This window comes from Geotrypetes seraphini, chromosome 5 (genome assembly GCF_902459505.1).
Source record: "Geotrypetes seraphini chromosome 5, aGeoSer1.1, whole genome shotgun sequence".
In the NCBI taxonomy this organism is placed as follows: Eukaryota; Metazoa; Chordata; class Amphibia; order Gymnophiona; family Dermophiidae; genus Geotrypetes; species Geotrypetes seraphini.
Window position 1 is genome coordinate 114,982,554 of NC_047088.1, and position 16,937 is coordinate 114,999,490.

A 16,937-nucleotide genomic window follows, 5' to 3' on the forward strand; every position below is an offset into this window, starting at 1 on the left:
CTGGCTGATTGTTTCCCTTTCACATACCTGAAGAAGGGTTTGAAGTTTCTTGCTTCTCCTGCCAGTCTTTCCTCATATTCTCTCTTTGCTTTCCTGACCTCTTTTGTGAGAAATGTTATTACTGAACAGTGCTCCAAATCTAGCAGTTTCTTACTTGATTTGCAAGAGGACTCTCCTGATATCCTATCTCTAAGAATGTTAGACTCGCACTGAACCGCAACTGTGCATGAGTAACCTTGAGACGTCACAACATGCACAGATGTATTTCAACATACTTGCTACTTTCTTTCATACTCAGGTAGATAAATTATTGAATGGCACTCATATTATTCTTCAAAGAAAACAAATAAATGCTTATTGTGAAAAAAGACAGGATTGGGGCAAAATCTTTCTACACTCACAAATACTAAACATCACAGTAATTGAGAAGTAATGTTAGAAAATATTAATAGTGAATGCAGGGGTCCTCAGTGTGGGGTAATAAGCTCAGAAGAGAGGGTACAAAGACCCACTCAATTGCTTACAAAAGCCTTAGGCAAAAAAAAAAAATCTCCACGTTTTTAGCCACACACCATCATCGGGTGCCCCTATTGTGTGCTCATACAGTGAATGAACCTCACACCAAAATAGTGATAAATAATATCAAATCAATCAATCAATAAGCTAGAAAGTTTTTATCCCCGCCTTGTAAGCCAAATGGAAATAACTCACAGTGGCCACCTTCATGCATTTATTAAAGTTCATCAAAAAGCGCTACAAATATGCTACAAATATGCATAGAAATCCAGCCTCAGTGAAATCATCACTCTGTTTTGAATGATCGTTTTCTGGAGCTGAAGAGCCGATGACCAATAAATGTCCATCCAAGCTTGGTTTCAAGGCTAGGAGCCCCTTCGTCAGGGACCGCCAAAATTCAGCCCTGCAGAGGCTGAAAAGATGCTTAGCCATTCCTCAAAGAAGTCTGATAGGCATTGAGTCATATTTAGTTTGGTGGGGTGGAATTTGAGTGGTTAAGATTCTGGTAGGACAAGGCACAAGTGGCTGGAATCTTGTCAGGCAAATCCTATCTACGGTGTGTAGAGACTGAAATGTCAACGTTAATAATGGACTATATTTAATGATTTGTGTACAGATGCCCTTAGATGTTATCACTGATCTCAGATTCCATACCTGAGGCCAGTCTCCATTTGGTAGTTGCCTGTCAATCAGAACTTGAATTCCTCTTTCCAGCACATGAACATTAGAGAATCTGTAAAGAGACAGAAATGAGAATAATTAAAGACAAACAGTACAAGACCAAGCTATAGAAAAGCAATCAACAGGCAGAATCAAATTCACAAAGTTGTCAAGGGACTTCACACTTTATCACATTTGTGCCTGGTTTTCCTCAAAACCTTACTTAATTTAGACTTTGCTGATATGAGAAAACCCCTTCAGTCTTTCATGCTCTCACCAAAACCACTCTACCTGTAGCAAAGGAATGCCTAAGAAGGGAGTTCTGCAATAAGATTAAACCCAGAACCAACTTGCCAAAAAAAAAAAGAAAAACACCCAGATCCCGTCGACTCTTTCACCCAATCCAGGTCTGAATTTTGTACTGTGGGGCTCTCCAATATGCACTTGCATTAATACAAGCCCACCAATGTGCCCCATTGTTCCACTTTCCCTACATTTCCTCCAACAATAGGGTGAGACATTTTGGAAATATTTATGCAACCTATCTGGTGTCAAATACCATCTATAAAAGACCTTGACATTATTTTCTTGCATGTTAACCACCACCGAACACTTGGCTAAGGCCTCTTCCGTTTTAGACCAGACACTGTCATCACTTCCCAACTACTATGGTAAGTAAGAACCTGGGGAACCAATTTTCTAAGATACTTATAAATTGCTGAGACAGGGGTCTAGGACACAAATGAAATTGGCAAACAGGACTAATAGAGAACAACAGAATCCAGAGGGACAACCAAAAATGAGGAAGCAGGCTGAGGACGAAACAGACACACCACAGGAGGAGGATGACCAAGACGAGACTTGGGGACTGGCAGCTCACGAGGGGGTTGCCAAGAGCGCCAAACCACGAGGAAAACCAGCAAGAAAGGCGAACAACCGGGACTTACATTGCCTATACACTAATGCTAGGAGCCTAAGGGCTAAAATGGGAGAGCTGGAAGTCTTAACCAACAAAAAGGGCCTAGACATAATTGGAGTCACAGAAACGTGGTGGACTGATGACAATAAATGGGATGTGGCTTTACCAGGGTTCAAACTCTACAGGAGAGATAGGTCACACGAAAAGGGTGGAGGAATAGCGCTATATATAAAGGATTCCATACCTTCAGCCAGGATGGAAACAACAACAAGGGCGGATGACTTGGAATCACTATGGGTTAAGCTATCCGGAGGAACTGGAGCAGACATAAAATTGGGTCTGTACTATCGCCCACAGGGACAAACGGAAGAAATCGACCAGGATCTGGAGGCTGAACTGGGGCAGGTATGCAGAAACGGAAGTGTGGTGGTGACGGGGGACTTCATCTACCCGGGAATAGACTGGAATATAGGGCACTCAAACTGCATGAGGGAGACCAAATTCCTGGAGGTCACAAGGAACAGCTGGTCACGGAACCAACACGGGGAGATGCCACTCTTGACCTAATCTTCAACGGACTAGGGGGACCCGCTAAGGAGGTGGTGGTACTAGCCCCACTAGGAAACAGTGATCACAACACGATCCAGTACAGGCTAGAAATTGGATCATCAAAGGTGAAAAGAACTACAACGACAGCACTGAACTTCAAAAAAGGGAATTATGATGCCATGAGGAAAATGGTGGGAAAGAAACTCAAGGACACCGCAAGGAAGATGGAGTCCGTAGAAAAAGCCTGGACCTTTCTCAAGGGCACGGTGCACGAAGCACAAAACCTGTGCGTCCCTAAATTCAGGAAAGGGTGCAAAAAAAATAGAACAGAAAACCCAGTGTGAATAACAAATGCAGTGAAAAAGGCGATAAGTGACAAGAAGGCATCATTCAAAAAATGGAAAAAGGACAAATCAGAGGACAACCGAAAGGAGCACAAAAAACATCAAAAGGAGTGTCACCGAGTGGTTAGGAAAGCAAAAAGAGAATATGAAGAGAGACTGGCGGGGGAAGCAACAAACTTCAAATCATTCTTCAGGTACATCAAGGGGAAGCAACCAGCTAGGGAGGAAGTGGGACCCTTGGATGATGGAGGCAGAAAGGGAATGGTAAAAGAGGAAAAGGAGATAGCTGACAGGTTAAACGAGTTCTTCACTTCAGTTTTCACGAGGGAGGACACAACCAACATTCCGGAACCCGAGGAGATCGTAAAAGGAGACCAGGATGAAAATCTGGTCCAACTAGAGGTAAGTAAGGTGGATGTCCTCAGGCAGATAGACAGGCTAAAGAGCGACAAATCGCCAGGCCTGGATGGCATTCACCCAAGGGTACTCAAGGAACTAAGGAACGAAATAGCTAAGCCACTTCGACAAATATGCAACCTATCCTTAAAAACTGGAGAGATTCCGGAAGACTGGAAAATAGCAAATGTCACGCCCGTCTTCAAGAAAGGCTCAAGGGGAAACCCAGGAAACTACAGGCCGGTGAGCTTGACCTCGGTCCCGGGAAAGATGATGGAAGCGCTGATTAAAGACAGCATCTGGGAACACATCGAAAACAATGGGCAGCTAATGCCAAGCCAGCATGGCTTCTGCAAGGGCAGGTCATGCCTCACAAACTTATTATACTTCTTTGAGGGGGTAAACAGCCAGGTGGATAAAGGCGAATCTATAGACATCATTTACCTTGACTTCCAAAAAGCTTTCGACAAGGTACCACACGAAAGACTGCTAAGGAAGCTATGGAACCACGGGGTGCAAGGGGAGGTCCACCGATGGATCAAAAACTGGCTGGCGGACAGGAAACAGAGGGTAGGAATAAAGGGCCATTACTCAGACTGGAAAGGGGTCACGAGCGGAGTTCCGCAGGGGTCGGTGTTCGGAACCGCTCCTGTTCAATATATTTATTAACGACCTGGAGGCAGGAACAAAATGTGAGGTTATTAAATTTGCGGATGACACCAAACTATACAGCAGGGTTGAAAACACAGAGGACTGCAAAGATCTCCAAAAAGATCTGACAGTGCTAGAAGAGTGGGCCAAAAAGTGGCAAATGAGCTTCAAATAGGGAAATGCAAGATCATGCATGTAGGGAAAAAGAATCTGATGTTCACATACAAAATGAGGGGATCAACGCTAGGGGTGAGTAACCTTGAAAGAGCCCTGGGAGTGATGGTAGACACATCATTGAAGGCGTCGGCCCAGTGCGCCACAGCCTCAAGGAAGGCAAGCAAAATGTTGGGCATCATTAAGAAGGGTATCACGACCAGGACGAAGGAAGTCATCCTGCCACTGTATCGTGCAATGGTGCGCCCGCACCTGGAGTACTGTGTCCAGTACTGGTCGCCGTACCTCAAGAAGAACATGGTGGTACTCGAGAGAGTCCAGAGAAGAGCAACTAAGCTAATAAAGGGTATGGAGGACCTCTCATATACTGACAGACTGAAAAAGCTGGGGCTTTTCTCCCTGGAAAAGCGGAGACTTAGAGGAGACATGATAGAAACCTTCAAGATCATGAAGGGCATAGAAAGAGTAGACAGGGACAGATTTTTCAAATTATGGGGAACCACAAGTACAAGGGGGCACTCACAGAAATTGAACGGGGGAAGGTTTAGAACAAACGCCAGGAAGTTCTTTTTCACCCAGAGGGTGGTGGATACATGGAACGCGCTACCGGAGGACGTGATAAGCAGGAGCACGCTACAGGGCTTCAAAGAAGGTTTGGATAGGTACCTGGAAGACAAAGGGATTGAGGGGTACAGATAGGAGTAGAGGTAGGTTATAGGGATAGGATTAGAGGATTAGAGGCAGTTACAAAATTACTCAGGGACACTGATCAGGCAATTAGGGCTGATGGACCGCCGCGGGAGCAGACCGCTGGGCAAGATGGACCTCTGGTCTGACTCAGCGGAGGCAACTTCTTATGTTCTTACAAGTGATTTAGTTCCAGCTCTCACATAAGTCCTTCAAAGGACTGCTCTCTTGAATTAATCTTACCTTAATATCCCATTTACAAAGGAGATACACATAGTAACATAGTAACATAGTAACATAGTAGATGACGGCAGATAAAGACCCGAATGGTCCATCCAGTCTGCCCAACCTGATTCAATTTAAAAATTTTTTTTTTTTTTTTTTTTCTTTAAATTTTTTTTTTTTTTTTTTTTTCTTCTTAGCTATTTCTGGGCGAGAATCCAAAGCTTTACCCGGTACTGTGCTTGGGTTCCAACTGCCGAAATCTCTGTTAAGACTTACTCCAGCCCATCTACACCCTCCCAGCCATTGAAGCCCTCCCCTGCCCATCCTCCTCCAAACGGCCATACACAGACACAGACCGTACAAGTCTGCCCAGTAACTGGCCTAGTTCAATCTTTAATATTATTTTCTGATTCTAAATCTTCTGTGTTCATCCCACGCTTCTTTGAACTCAGTCACAGTTTTACTCTCCACCACCTCTCCCGGGAGCGCATTCCAGGCATCCACCACCCTCTCCGTAAAGTAGAATTTCCTAACATTGCCCCTGAATCTACCACCCCTCAACCTCAAATTATGTCCTCTGGTTTTACCATTTTCCTTTCTCTGGAAAAGATTTTGTTCTACGTTAATACCTTTCAAATATTTGAACGTCTGAATCATATCTCCCCTGTCTCTCCTTTCCTCTAGGGTATACATATTCAGGGCTTCCAGTCTCTCCTCATATGTCTTCTGGTGCAAGCCTCCTATCATTTTCGTCGCCCTCCTCTGGACCGCCTCAAGTCTTCTTACGTCTTTCGCCCGATACGGTCTCCAAAACTGAACACAATACTCCAAGTGGGGCCTCACCAATGACCTGTACAGGGGCATCAACACCTTCTTTCTTCTACTGACTACGCCTCTCTTTATACAGCCCAGAATCCTTCTGGCAGCAGCCACTGCCTTGTCACACTGTTTTTTCGCCTTTAGATCTTCGGACACTATCACCCCGAGGTCCCTCTCCCCGTCCGTGCATATCAGCTTCTCTCCTCCCAGCATATACGGTTCCTTCCTATTATTAATCCCCAAATGCATTACTCTGCATTTCTTTGCATTGAATTTTAGTTGCCAGGCATTAGACCATTCCTCTAACTTTTGCAGATCCTTTTTCATATTTTCCACTCCCTCTTCGGTGTCTACTCTGTTACAAATCTTGGTATCATCTGCAAAAAGGCACACTTTTCCTTCTAACCCTTCAGCAATGTCACTTACATACATATTGAACAGGATTGGCCCCAGCACCGAACCCTGAGGGACTCCACTAGTCACCTTTCCTTCCTTCGAGCGACTTCCATTAACCACCACCCTCTGGCGTCTGTCCGACAGCCAGTTTCTGACCCAGTTCACCACTTTGGGTCCTAACTTTAGCCCTTCAAGTTTGTTCAACAGCCTCCTATGAGGAACTGTATCAAAGGCTTTGCTGAAATCCAAATAAATTACATCTAGCATATGTCCTCGATCCAGCTCTCTGGTCACCCAATCAAAAAATTCAATCAGGTTCGTTTGGCACGATTTACCTTTTGTAAAGCCATGTTGCCTCGGATCCTGTAACCCATTAGATTCAAGGAAATACACTATCCTTTCTTTCAGCAACACTTCCATTATTTTTCCAACAACTGAAGTGAGGCTCACCGGCCTGTAGTTTCCTGCTTCATCCCTGTGACCACTTTTATGAATAGGGACCACATCCGCTCTCCTCCAATCCCCAGGAATCACTCCCGTCTCCAGAGATTTGTTGAACAAGTCTTTAATAGGACTCGCCAGAACCTCTCTGAGTTCCCTTAGTATCCTGGGATGGATCCCGTCTGGTCCCATCGCTTTGTCCACCTTCAGTTTTTCAAGTTGCTCATAAACACCCTCCTCCGTGAACGGCGCAGAATCTACTCCATTTTCTCGTGTAACTTTGCCGGACAATCTCGGTCCTTCTCCAGGATTTTCTTCTGTGAACACAGAACAGAAGTATTTGTTTAGCACATTTGCTTTCTCCTCATCACTCTCCACATATTTGTTCCCAGCATCTTTTAGCCTAGCAATTCCATTTTTTATCTTCCTCCTTTCACTAATATATCTGAAAAAATTTTTATCTCCCTTTTTTACATTTTTAGCCATTTGTTCTTCCGCCTGTGCCTTCGCCAAACGTATCTCTCTCTTGGCTTCTTTCAGTTTCACCCTGTAGTCCTTTCTGCTCTCCTCTTCTTGGGTTTTTTTATATTTCATGAACGCCAACTCTTTCGCCTTTATTTTCTCAGCCACTAGGTTGGAGAACCATATCGGCTTCCTTTTTCTTTTGTTTTTATTGATTTTCTTCACATAAAGGTCCGTAGCCATTTTTATCGCTCCTTTCAGCTTAGACCACTGTCTTTCCACTTCTCTTATGTCCTCCCATCCTAACAGCTCTTTCTTCAGGTACTTTCCCATTGCATTAAAGTCCGTACGTTTGAAATCTAGGACTTTAAGTATCGTGCGGCCGCTCTCCACTTTAGCCGTTATATCAAACCAAACCGTTTGATGATCGCTACTACCCAGGTGAGCACCCACTCGAACATTAGAGATACTCTCTCCATTTGTGAGGACCAGATCCAATATCGCTTTTTCCCTTGTGGGTTCCGTCACCATTTGTCTGAGCAGAGCCTCTTGAAAGGCATCCACAATCTCCCTACTTCTTTCCGATTCCGCAGACGGAACATTCCAGTCCGCATCCGGCAGGTTGAAATCTCCCAACAGCAGAACTTCCTCTTTCCTTCCAAACTTTTGGATATCCACAATCAGATCCTTATCAATTTGCTGCGATTGAGTCGGAGGTCTGTAGACTACACCCACGTAGATAGAAGTTCCATCTTCTCTTTTCAGAGCAATCCATATCGCTTCTTCCTCTCCCCAGGTCCCTTGCATTTCGGTCGCTTGGATATTGATCTTTACATAGAGAGCTACTCCTCCACCTTTATGACCATCTCTGTCCTTCCTAAAAAGATTATATCCCGGTATGTTTGCATCCCATCCATGTGATTCACTGAACCATGTCTCTGTGATAGCAACAATATCTAGATCTGCCTCTAATATCAGGGCTTGCAGATCATGAACTTTGTTGCTTAGACTGCGAGCATTTGTGGTCATCGCTTTCCAGCTATTTTTCAGCGATAATCTCCTTCTTCGTATGGATTTTTGTGTCGTTTCACTTTCCGTTGCAATACTAAGAAATGAGTTGCTGATATTGCTTATGTTGCAGCCTTTATTACTATCACATCTTTTCTTTTGCCGGGGGTGGTTTTTATAATTGTCCTTCGTACATACACCACCCCCACCTTCTAGTTTAAATGCCTGGAAAAATATTGTCTAAATTTCTCTGCAAGGTTTCTTTTTCCTGCTGTAGTAATATGTAACCCATCAGTGCAATATAGCTTCTTGTCCTTCCATGTATTTCCCCATCCTCCTATGTACCTGAAGCCTTCTTGATGACACCAGGCTCTGAGCCATCTATTAAAGTCCTCTGTGTTTTTCTCTCTTTGCTCTCCTTTTCCATATGCAGGCAGTATTTCAGAAAAAGCTAAAGTCTTTACAAAAGGTTTCACGCCCTCACCAAGCTCCCGAAAAGCTTTCTGTGCTGCAAGTGTGGAGTTGTTGGCCAGGTCATTTGTTCCCAGATGGATAACAACATCAGTGTTAAAATCCTTAGTTTCTTCCTTAACTATAGTCAGTATTTGCCTGGAACTCCTGGTAGCTGAGGATCCTGGAAGACATTTCACTATTTTGGACTCCTCGCCCTGTGTTCCAAGGTTAATGCCTCTGATGATGGAATCCCCCAACAGTAATAGTTTTCTGTTTTTGGCTTTTTTATTTGTACTTAGGGTGCTCTTGTTCTCTTGAGTTTCCTTCATTGGTTCCAGTCCCACCTCCCTTCTGTTTTCCTGAGTATCGCAGTGCACTAGTGGAGCGAAGGAATTCTGTAGAGGTAATATTAGTGAAGGTGGATGTTTCTGTGTTACATGTCGCAGTCTTCCTGAGCCTACTGTGACCCATTTATTCCTGGGCTGTTTTATTCTTTGAGGTAGAGGTGGTAAGTTGGTATGATTTTGTGGAGTGATGGAAGCTGCTTTAATTGTATTCAATTCCTTTGGTGATACGTACTAGAGAATGACATGGTGACTGTTACCCGCCGAAAAGAAGGAGAGAAAAGGATTGGTAGCCGCAGGTACGGGGAGAAGGCCATTCACCGCCCCATGGAGCGCTGAATGACCTTGTCTCCGCAGTGAAGGGAGGGAACAAGTGAGGTCAACGATCGCGCTCCCTCCCTCCCTACAGATAGCCGCCGCCACCCAAGCATCTCCATCCCTTCTGATTGCTGCCGCCCGAGCCTGCCGCCACTGCCTGAGCATCTCCCTCCCTGCTCCTTACCTTTGCTGCAGGCAATTTCTCCAAATGTGCTTCCTACCAGCAGCCAGAGCGTTGAAATTGTGTGTGGCTGCCGTAAAGGTCATCTCTGACGCAACCAGAAATTGCATCAGAGATGAACAGACACGATTTCAATGCTCCGGCTGCTGGTAGGAAGCACATTTAGAGAAATTGCCTGCCATGAAGGTAAGGCGCAGGGAGGGAGAAATGGAAGAAAGGTGGGGTGGAAAGAACAGACGCTGAAGGGACCTGAGGAAGGTGAGGTGGGGAGGAACAGACACTAAAGGGAACTGTGGAAGGTGGGCTAGAGAGGAACAGACGCTGAAGAGAACTGGGGAAGGTGGGGTGCAGAGGAACAGATGCTGAAGGGAACTGGGGAAGATGGGGTGCGGAGGAACAGATGCTGAAGGGAACTGGGGAAGGTGGGGTGCGGAGGAATAGATGCTGAAGGGAACTGGGGAAGGTGGGGTGCGGAGGAACAGACGCTGAAAGGAAATGGGGAAGACAGAGATTGCAGACTATGGGGAGAGCGGAAGGAAGAAGATGGGTGACAGACCAATGGGGGGGGGGGGTGGAGGGAGAGATGGAAGGGAGAGGCACAGTAACAGAGCATATGGAAGAGACAGAGAAGGCAGACAGTGGATGGAAGGAAATGAATGAGGAGAAGATGAGGAAAGCAGAAAGCAGAAACCAGACAACAAAGGTAGAAAAAAAAAATTTATATTTATTTATTTTTTGCTTTAGGATAAAGTAGTATATTAGTTGTGTTGATAAAAATTTATAAACAAAGCCTTGCCAGCTGAACATCTCTTTCTCTAGTTCAGCAGCCAGAACTTTGATTTATAAGGAAGGAATACGCTAAATATTGCAATACTGAGGCTTGTATGGATGCTGTGGGGACAGTGATTGCGGGAACGGGGCGGGGACAGAGTCGGTGGTTGTAGGGACAGGGCAATGACGGGGACAAACTTTTTCCCTGTGTTATTCTCTAATAGGTACTGACCTAGAAAAGGTAAAGCTGCCTCAGAAGATTTTCATCCACACCATAGCTATATAACCAAAGATACAGACAACAAACCCTATGGGCTAGATTCACAAAGCAAACCGATTGTGTACTGATCGGTTTGCGACCCCTTTACAGCAAATTTCCCTCCGGCCTGATTCACTTACCTCTCCTGCAATCTGTTTCAAATCCGTGCATGCAAATGAGGTGAAATGCATGCAAAGTAGGCTGGGACGCAATTCACAACACAAAATTTCACATCCGACTGGGCTGGCCGATCAACTGAAGAAGCGACTGCTGGGGACCAGTCAAAAACGTCTTTTCGACTCTCCGAAGCCCTGCTCTCTGCTGCCCCGAATCTCTCCTGCCTCCCACCCTGATGTTCTTCTCCTGCTTGCCCGAACTGCTGCCAGCCCCTAACTGCCCTGATCGCCTGCCTGCCCTGACTCTCCCACCCTTCCCACGGGCTGAAGTGGGTTAAAACCACGGGCTCCATTAAAAAAAAAGAACAGTGCCCTTTGTACCATCGGCATGCCTCTCTTCCTTCCTACTTCAGCTTCTAATATATCCACTTTTAGGCCGCTGTGTGCTTCCACTAGTCAAAACACCTCAAATGTTCACATTCAACATGCAGAAGGATCTAGCACTCGCTTTCCTCCAGCAGTCCTAATTTTTAAAGCAGTTTGCTTGTAATTTTTTCCCCCTTTGCCACTGCGGTACTGGAGATTTGGAGGAGGGTTCAAAAATGTCTGGAGCCACGATCGATGCTGCTTGCTTCCAGTCTCCGTTGTGACCCGTCAGACGCTAGGTCTGCCAAGGTCCCGGTGAGACCAGGCAAGAGGGAAGGTAGAAAGCCCAGGGAAGGTACACCGAAAGCCCGCCCTGGACACTATATTGATTCCCCGGAGCCTACTAGTCCTCCAGAATTAGATACTGTGAAGTCCTGCTATCCACTAGGGTGAGCCGGTAGGCCCAAGAATTTGCCAGGTAGCCGATATCCAGGTCACCACTGGGGGAGCCCAAGAGTTGTGCAGGTCCAAGCTGACTCGGCTAGATCAGGGCGTGCCCCTGCTCTAGAAAAGGCAGCAGTTTGGGTCAAACAGTTAGGCAGGCTAGGGAGGATAAGGTTCCTCTCCCAAGATAATCCCCCTGGTCCAGGCAGAGGTGAGAGCTGTGCACCCATGGAGGTTACTGAGGCTGGTGGAGCACTGAATCTGCAACTACTGGATGAAGAAACCCCGATGGAATTGCAAGGGAGTTTGTCTGAAGAATTTGCTGAATATCCTGAACCGATGGAGGTTGGTTTAACTACCAGGTGCCAAGAATGACCTGCTTGACTGTGAGTTTTTGTTTGGGACTCTTTTTGGAACTCTGCATTTTTGATTTTTGAATATTTGAAGCTGTGAGTGTGTCTCTTGGGTAAGGTTTGCTAACACCCAGGGAGGGAATTGTGATAGCTGTGTGAAAAGCTGTTTTATAAGGCAAACCTAAGACACTCTTAATTTCCCAGAGCGCTTCAAAAGGCTGCTGGAGGCTTCCGTTTGGTAACTGTTTACATTATACATACCAGAGCAGAGAACTCTATTGTTTGTATTATCAGGAGCAGGCTGAGAACTACCTGAGAAAATAAGCTCTGTTGAAAGCAGGATCTCTTGAGGATTTGGATCCATTGTTTCAAGGAAAGAAACCTGAACTGTTTTGACTTATTTTGCTTTTTGTGTTTTGTTTTACTTTGGGATTCTTTTGTAAGAAGCACTATTCATTTTGCTGATGCCATTCTGGTTGTTGATGCCATGACCTTTATTTTGGACAGTAAATTTATGTTTGATTATATAACTGTGTGGTAGTGTTTTTGCTGAGTTCCTCTTGTCAGTCCGATCCTGCAGGGTGACTCCAGGTCGGGTCACACGTCAGTGTTCTTTTTATGTTTAGCCACTAGTAGTGCTATTGAGTCCTGATCTCGGGCAGCAGAGTGGTTACACCGTGCGTGTGGAAAGTGTGTGTTACATAGGCAGCAATGTAGATTTGGACCAGAATGCTGGCCATACTTATAACAGATCGCGTCTTACACTTGCACTGGGCTGCTATCAACAGAAGCTACCTGCAGAATGTACTGTGCACTGTAAAATACTCCACTCTGGTCAAATATGTCAGTTTAAAAAAAAAAAATCTCTGACGAGCCCCGAGGTACAGCGCATGCACAGACCATCTACAGATGGTCTGCGCATGCACTGGGATCGCTTTACAGCGATCTGAGTAGACAGATGGGGGCGTTCTTCCGATTGTCCCCATCTGCATATTGGGCTTTGGAGAATTCATCAGACCTGCCCGGATCAGGCCCGACTGGGCAGGTACGTGAATCTAGCCCTAAGACTCTTAAGTCTTTTAATAGCTTCAAGGAGAGTTTAGGATAATTGTAACAAATATACAAGTAACATAGCAGATAAAGACCTGAACAATCCATCCATTCGGCACAACAGTCATACTCATTATTAATTAATGATTAAACCAACAATGAATGTCGTATAAAATATTGATCTTGGTCTCTCTTTGCCAAGACCATAATAATTCATCCTGAATGGTCTTTACCTTTCAACTACATAGAAACATAATGGCAGATAAAGGGCAAATGGCCCATCCAGTCTGCCCATCCGCAGCATCCATTGTCTCCTCCACTCACTAAGAGATTTCATGTGCCTGTCCCACGCTTTCTTGAATTCAGACACAGTTTTTGTCCCACCACCACTATCGAAAGACTATTCCATGCATCTACCACCCTTTCTATAAAAAAGTATTTCCTTAGATTTCTCCTGAGCCTATCACCTCTTAACTTCATCCTATGCCCTCTCATTCCAGAGCTTCCTTTCAAATGAAAGAGACTCGACTCAAGCACATTTATGCCATGTAGATATTTAAACGTCTCTCAAGAACACTATCGTAGTGACAATTAAACCAAAAATTCAAAAATGTCACTCACCAGCAGTGGGCTACCTCTCCAAAATCTAACATTAAGATCCAAATCAGGTGGAGAAAAAGCCTCAAAAACTATTATCACGCAGCAATCTTTAATGATTTGCAGCTGGCATTCTTACTGTCATTGGCAAAAAAACTCACACCTGCAGCACAGTTAAAAGATCAAAAGAGGGAAAAACCCATTACTGTGCACAGTAATAATTTATAATTTTAAAGTTTTTAGATCTTTTTATAAATAGCTTTAAGTTATAAAGATTCAAAATACAAAAAAGGCTGAAAAAACACAGAAGCAAAATAACACTTAGCTCTGGCGCCAGAGAACAATACTGGGAAAGATCCTCCGGTACTAGATGAACTACTTCTTTTCAACGGCGTTCATAAGCCTCTCACAGAAAGTAAACGATCCAGAACAAAGCCAGAAACACCTCCAACAAGCACTCGTTACACCAACAGTCATTTAGTTTCTTCAGGGATTCTCAAAGCAGCTTCTAACAGCCAAGGATTCTCAAATCAGCATTCAGCTTTCTCAGTTTTCACCAGCAAAGCGTGCACAACGGCACAGGAAACCAGGGGATTGAAGTAGCAGGCAAAAGACTTACTTCTGGATATCTCATTTCTGGTTATAGAATCAGCTGTTAGTAAAAACCACACCACTCGATTTTTTTTATTTAATCCTAGTGGCCATATAGTGTTTTGAAAAAATATCCACCTCTGTTCACATTGATGTAACTTTTTTCTTATATTTCCATGTCTTTCTGTGAAAGGGATATGTTAAAATACAACACATTTAAACATGAGCTTCGAGAGAGGACTTGGCAGCAATGAAATCTGAACTTAAGGCAGATATAATTGGCCTGGGTCAGCGTATGGAGGACGCAGAACAACAAGTTGAAGAAGTAGCAGTACATTTGAACTTAATGGAAGAAAAACATATATAGCAGGAAAAACAAGTAAATGAACTAATGGACCGCATAGAAAAATTGGAAAATAGGGGTAGGAGACAAAACCTTTGCATAAGAGGCCTACCTGATACGTCGGAATATCGCAATTGTAAAGAAGTAGTTCAAAGGATATCAGTGTCTGTTCTGGCCCAAGCCCAAATTGAGAAGCAGGCAGATCAAATCCATATTGATCGCGCTCACTGCACATTAGGAGCAACAAGGCCCTAATTCAAGGACATTATAGTATGCTTTCAAAATTATGTTCAAAAGGAAGAAATCTTGAATGCAGCACGGAAACAGGAGAAGATCTTATGGGACACACACAAACTATCAATATATGTGGAATTATCACCCCTCACGTTGAAAAGGCGAAGAGAATTTGCACTCTTTACAGCGAAATTAAGAGATGAACGGATACGTTATAGATGGACATTTCCGTTTGGATTACAATTTAATGCAAAGGGAGCTACTTATCATATTTCATCTAAAGTTGAAGCCCTTCAAACTTTTTCAACTTTTAGGATGGGGAGAAGAAAATCTCGTTGCAGGACTAGAAACAGCAACAGACAATTTCAATATTGAAATGGCAGCGTATTGGAGCTGGTAGGGGCAGACTACGCTCTGTCTTTAAAAAATAAGAAGATAAAGTTTGTTAATGATAAGAATAAGTTTTTAAAAAAAATATATGCTATAAGAATTGATAGAGTTTTTGGGTAGAATTACTAGGTATTGCTTCTGCTCTTTTTTATAGCCTCTGGAGAAATAATGGGAAAATATATTTAAAGAATACTCCAGCGAGGGGGTTCTTCCTGTGGAGAGATGTCTTGGAATCAAGGGAGAGGGAAGATGGGGGAAATGGAAAGGCAGAGGGGTTTGGGGGTAGTGAATGGGGTAGGTATAAGTGGAATGGGGGGAAGGTTGCATTTGTGTTGAGGGGTGCGTGATTTTAAGTATGGATGTGATGTGAGAGTGTTGAGAGTAAGTTTGAAAGGGATATCTATTATCACAATAGGAAGGTTAGAAGGGGGGAAAAGCAATTCTAAGATGTTTGAGTTGAATGTAGTAACTACACTTCCCCCTCTCCATTCACGGTTTCGGTAATCGCGATTTCACATATTTGTGATTTTGGGGGGAGGGGGAAAAAAGAAAATAAAACCCCATCGTTAATAATAATAATTTATTTCTTATATACCGCTATACCGTGAAGTTCGAAGCGGTTTACAATAAAGATACATTTGATAGTACATGGGATAGAAATGGTTTACAATAAAGATATGTTTAGTCAGTACATGGGATGCAAGTGGTTTACAGTAAAGGTATATTTTGTCAGTACATAGGATGCAAGTGGGTTACAATACAAGTGGTTTACTATCAAGGTGCATTTTGTCAGTGTATGGGATACAGGTGGGTTACCATAAAGATACATTTAGTCAGTACATGGGTTACAATAAAGATACGTTTTGTCAGTAAATGGGGTGCAGATGGGTTACAATAAAGATACATTATGTCAGTACATGAGATTCAAGGTGAAAAGTACAGTGGAACCTCGGTTTACGAGTGCACCAGTTTGCGAGTGTTTTGAAACTGCTTTGATTGGTTCCACCTCCTCCCCCCCCCCACGAGGCTACCGGCGCTGCTCCATTCTCCCCCCCCCTTGAGGAATCCGATGCTGTTCCAAACCCCTCTCCGGGATCCAGCTTCCCCCCCCCAACAATCCGGCATCCCCCCCCCACTCGCGTTGCCCCCTCCGAGCAGTCAATGACACCCTTTACCCGACTTGGCACCAGTGCCCGAAGATCACCCCTCTTCTGGCGCGGCCTGGGCTGGGCAGTGCGTCGGAGATCCTCCTTCTTTTGGTCTGGGCTGGGCTGCACTGACTTTGAGCATTTGCGCATGCTCAAAGCCTTCTGGTCTCACTCTCAATCTCGGAGAGAGCAAGACCAGAAGGCTTTGAGCATGCGCAAATGCTCAAAGCCAGTCCAGCCCAGCCCAGCCCAGAAGGAGGATCTCCGACGTGCCGCGCCAGAAGAGGGAGGATCTTCGGGCACCGGCACTGGTGCCAAGTCGGGTAAAGGGTGTCATTGACTGCTCAGGAGGGGGGAAAGTAGGACCGCGGTGGAGAGGGGGCAACGTGAGCGGGGAGGGGGATGCCGGTTCGCAGGGGGGGGAAGCTGGATCCCGGGGAGGGGTTTGGAACAGCATCGGATTCCTCAAGGGGGGGGGAGAATGGAGCAGCGCCGGTAGCCTCGTGGGGGGGGGGAGGAGGTGGAACCAATCAAAGCAGTTTCCCTTACTTCCTATGGGGAAACTTGCTTTCATATACGAGCAATTTGGTTTACGAGCATGCTTCTGGAACGAATTATGCTCGTAAACCAAGGTTCCACTGTATAATTAGTTTCGGGCCTTGGAATTAGGGGGCGAGGTGGAAGGGTCATGGCGAGGAAGAGTTGGGTATGGGAATTTAGAATTTGTTAAAC

General features: G+C 44.8%; 1 protein-coding gene across 6 annotated transcripts in view; it reads right to left on the reverse strand.

Annotated features, from left to right (window-relative positions):
* Positions 1-16,937, reverse strand: part of LSS (lanosterol synthase) — a 375,740-nt gene that overhangs the window by 21,565 nt on the left and 337,238 nt on the right. For all 6 annotated transcript variants that reach the window (XM_033947192.1, XM_033947191.1, XM_033947187.1 and 3 more), the window contains exon 21: positions 1,171-1,249. In XM_033947192.1, the coding sequence (XP_033803083.1) occupies positions 1,171-1,249 (79 nt within the window). The remainder of the gene's footprint in view (positions 1-1,170; positions 1,250-16,937) is intronic.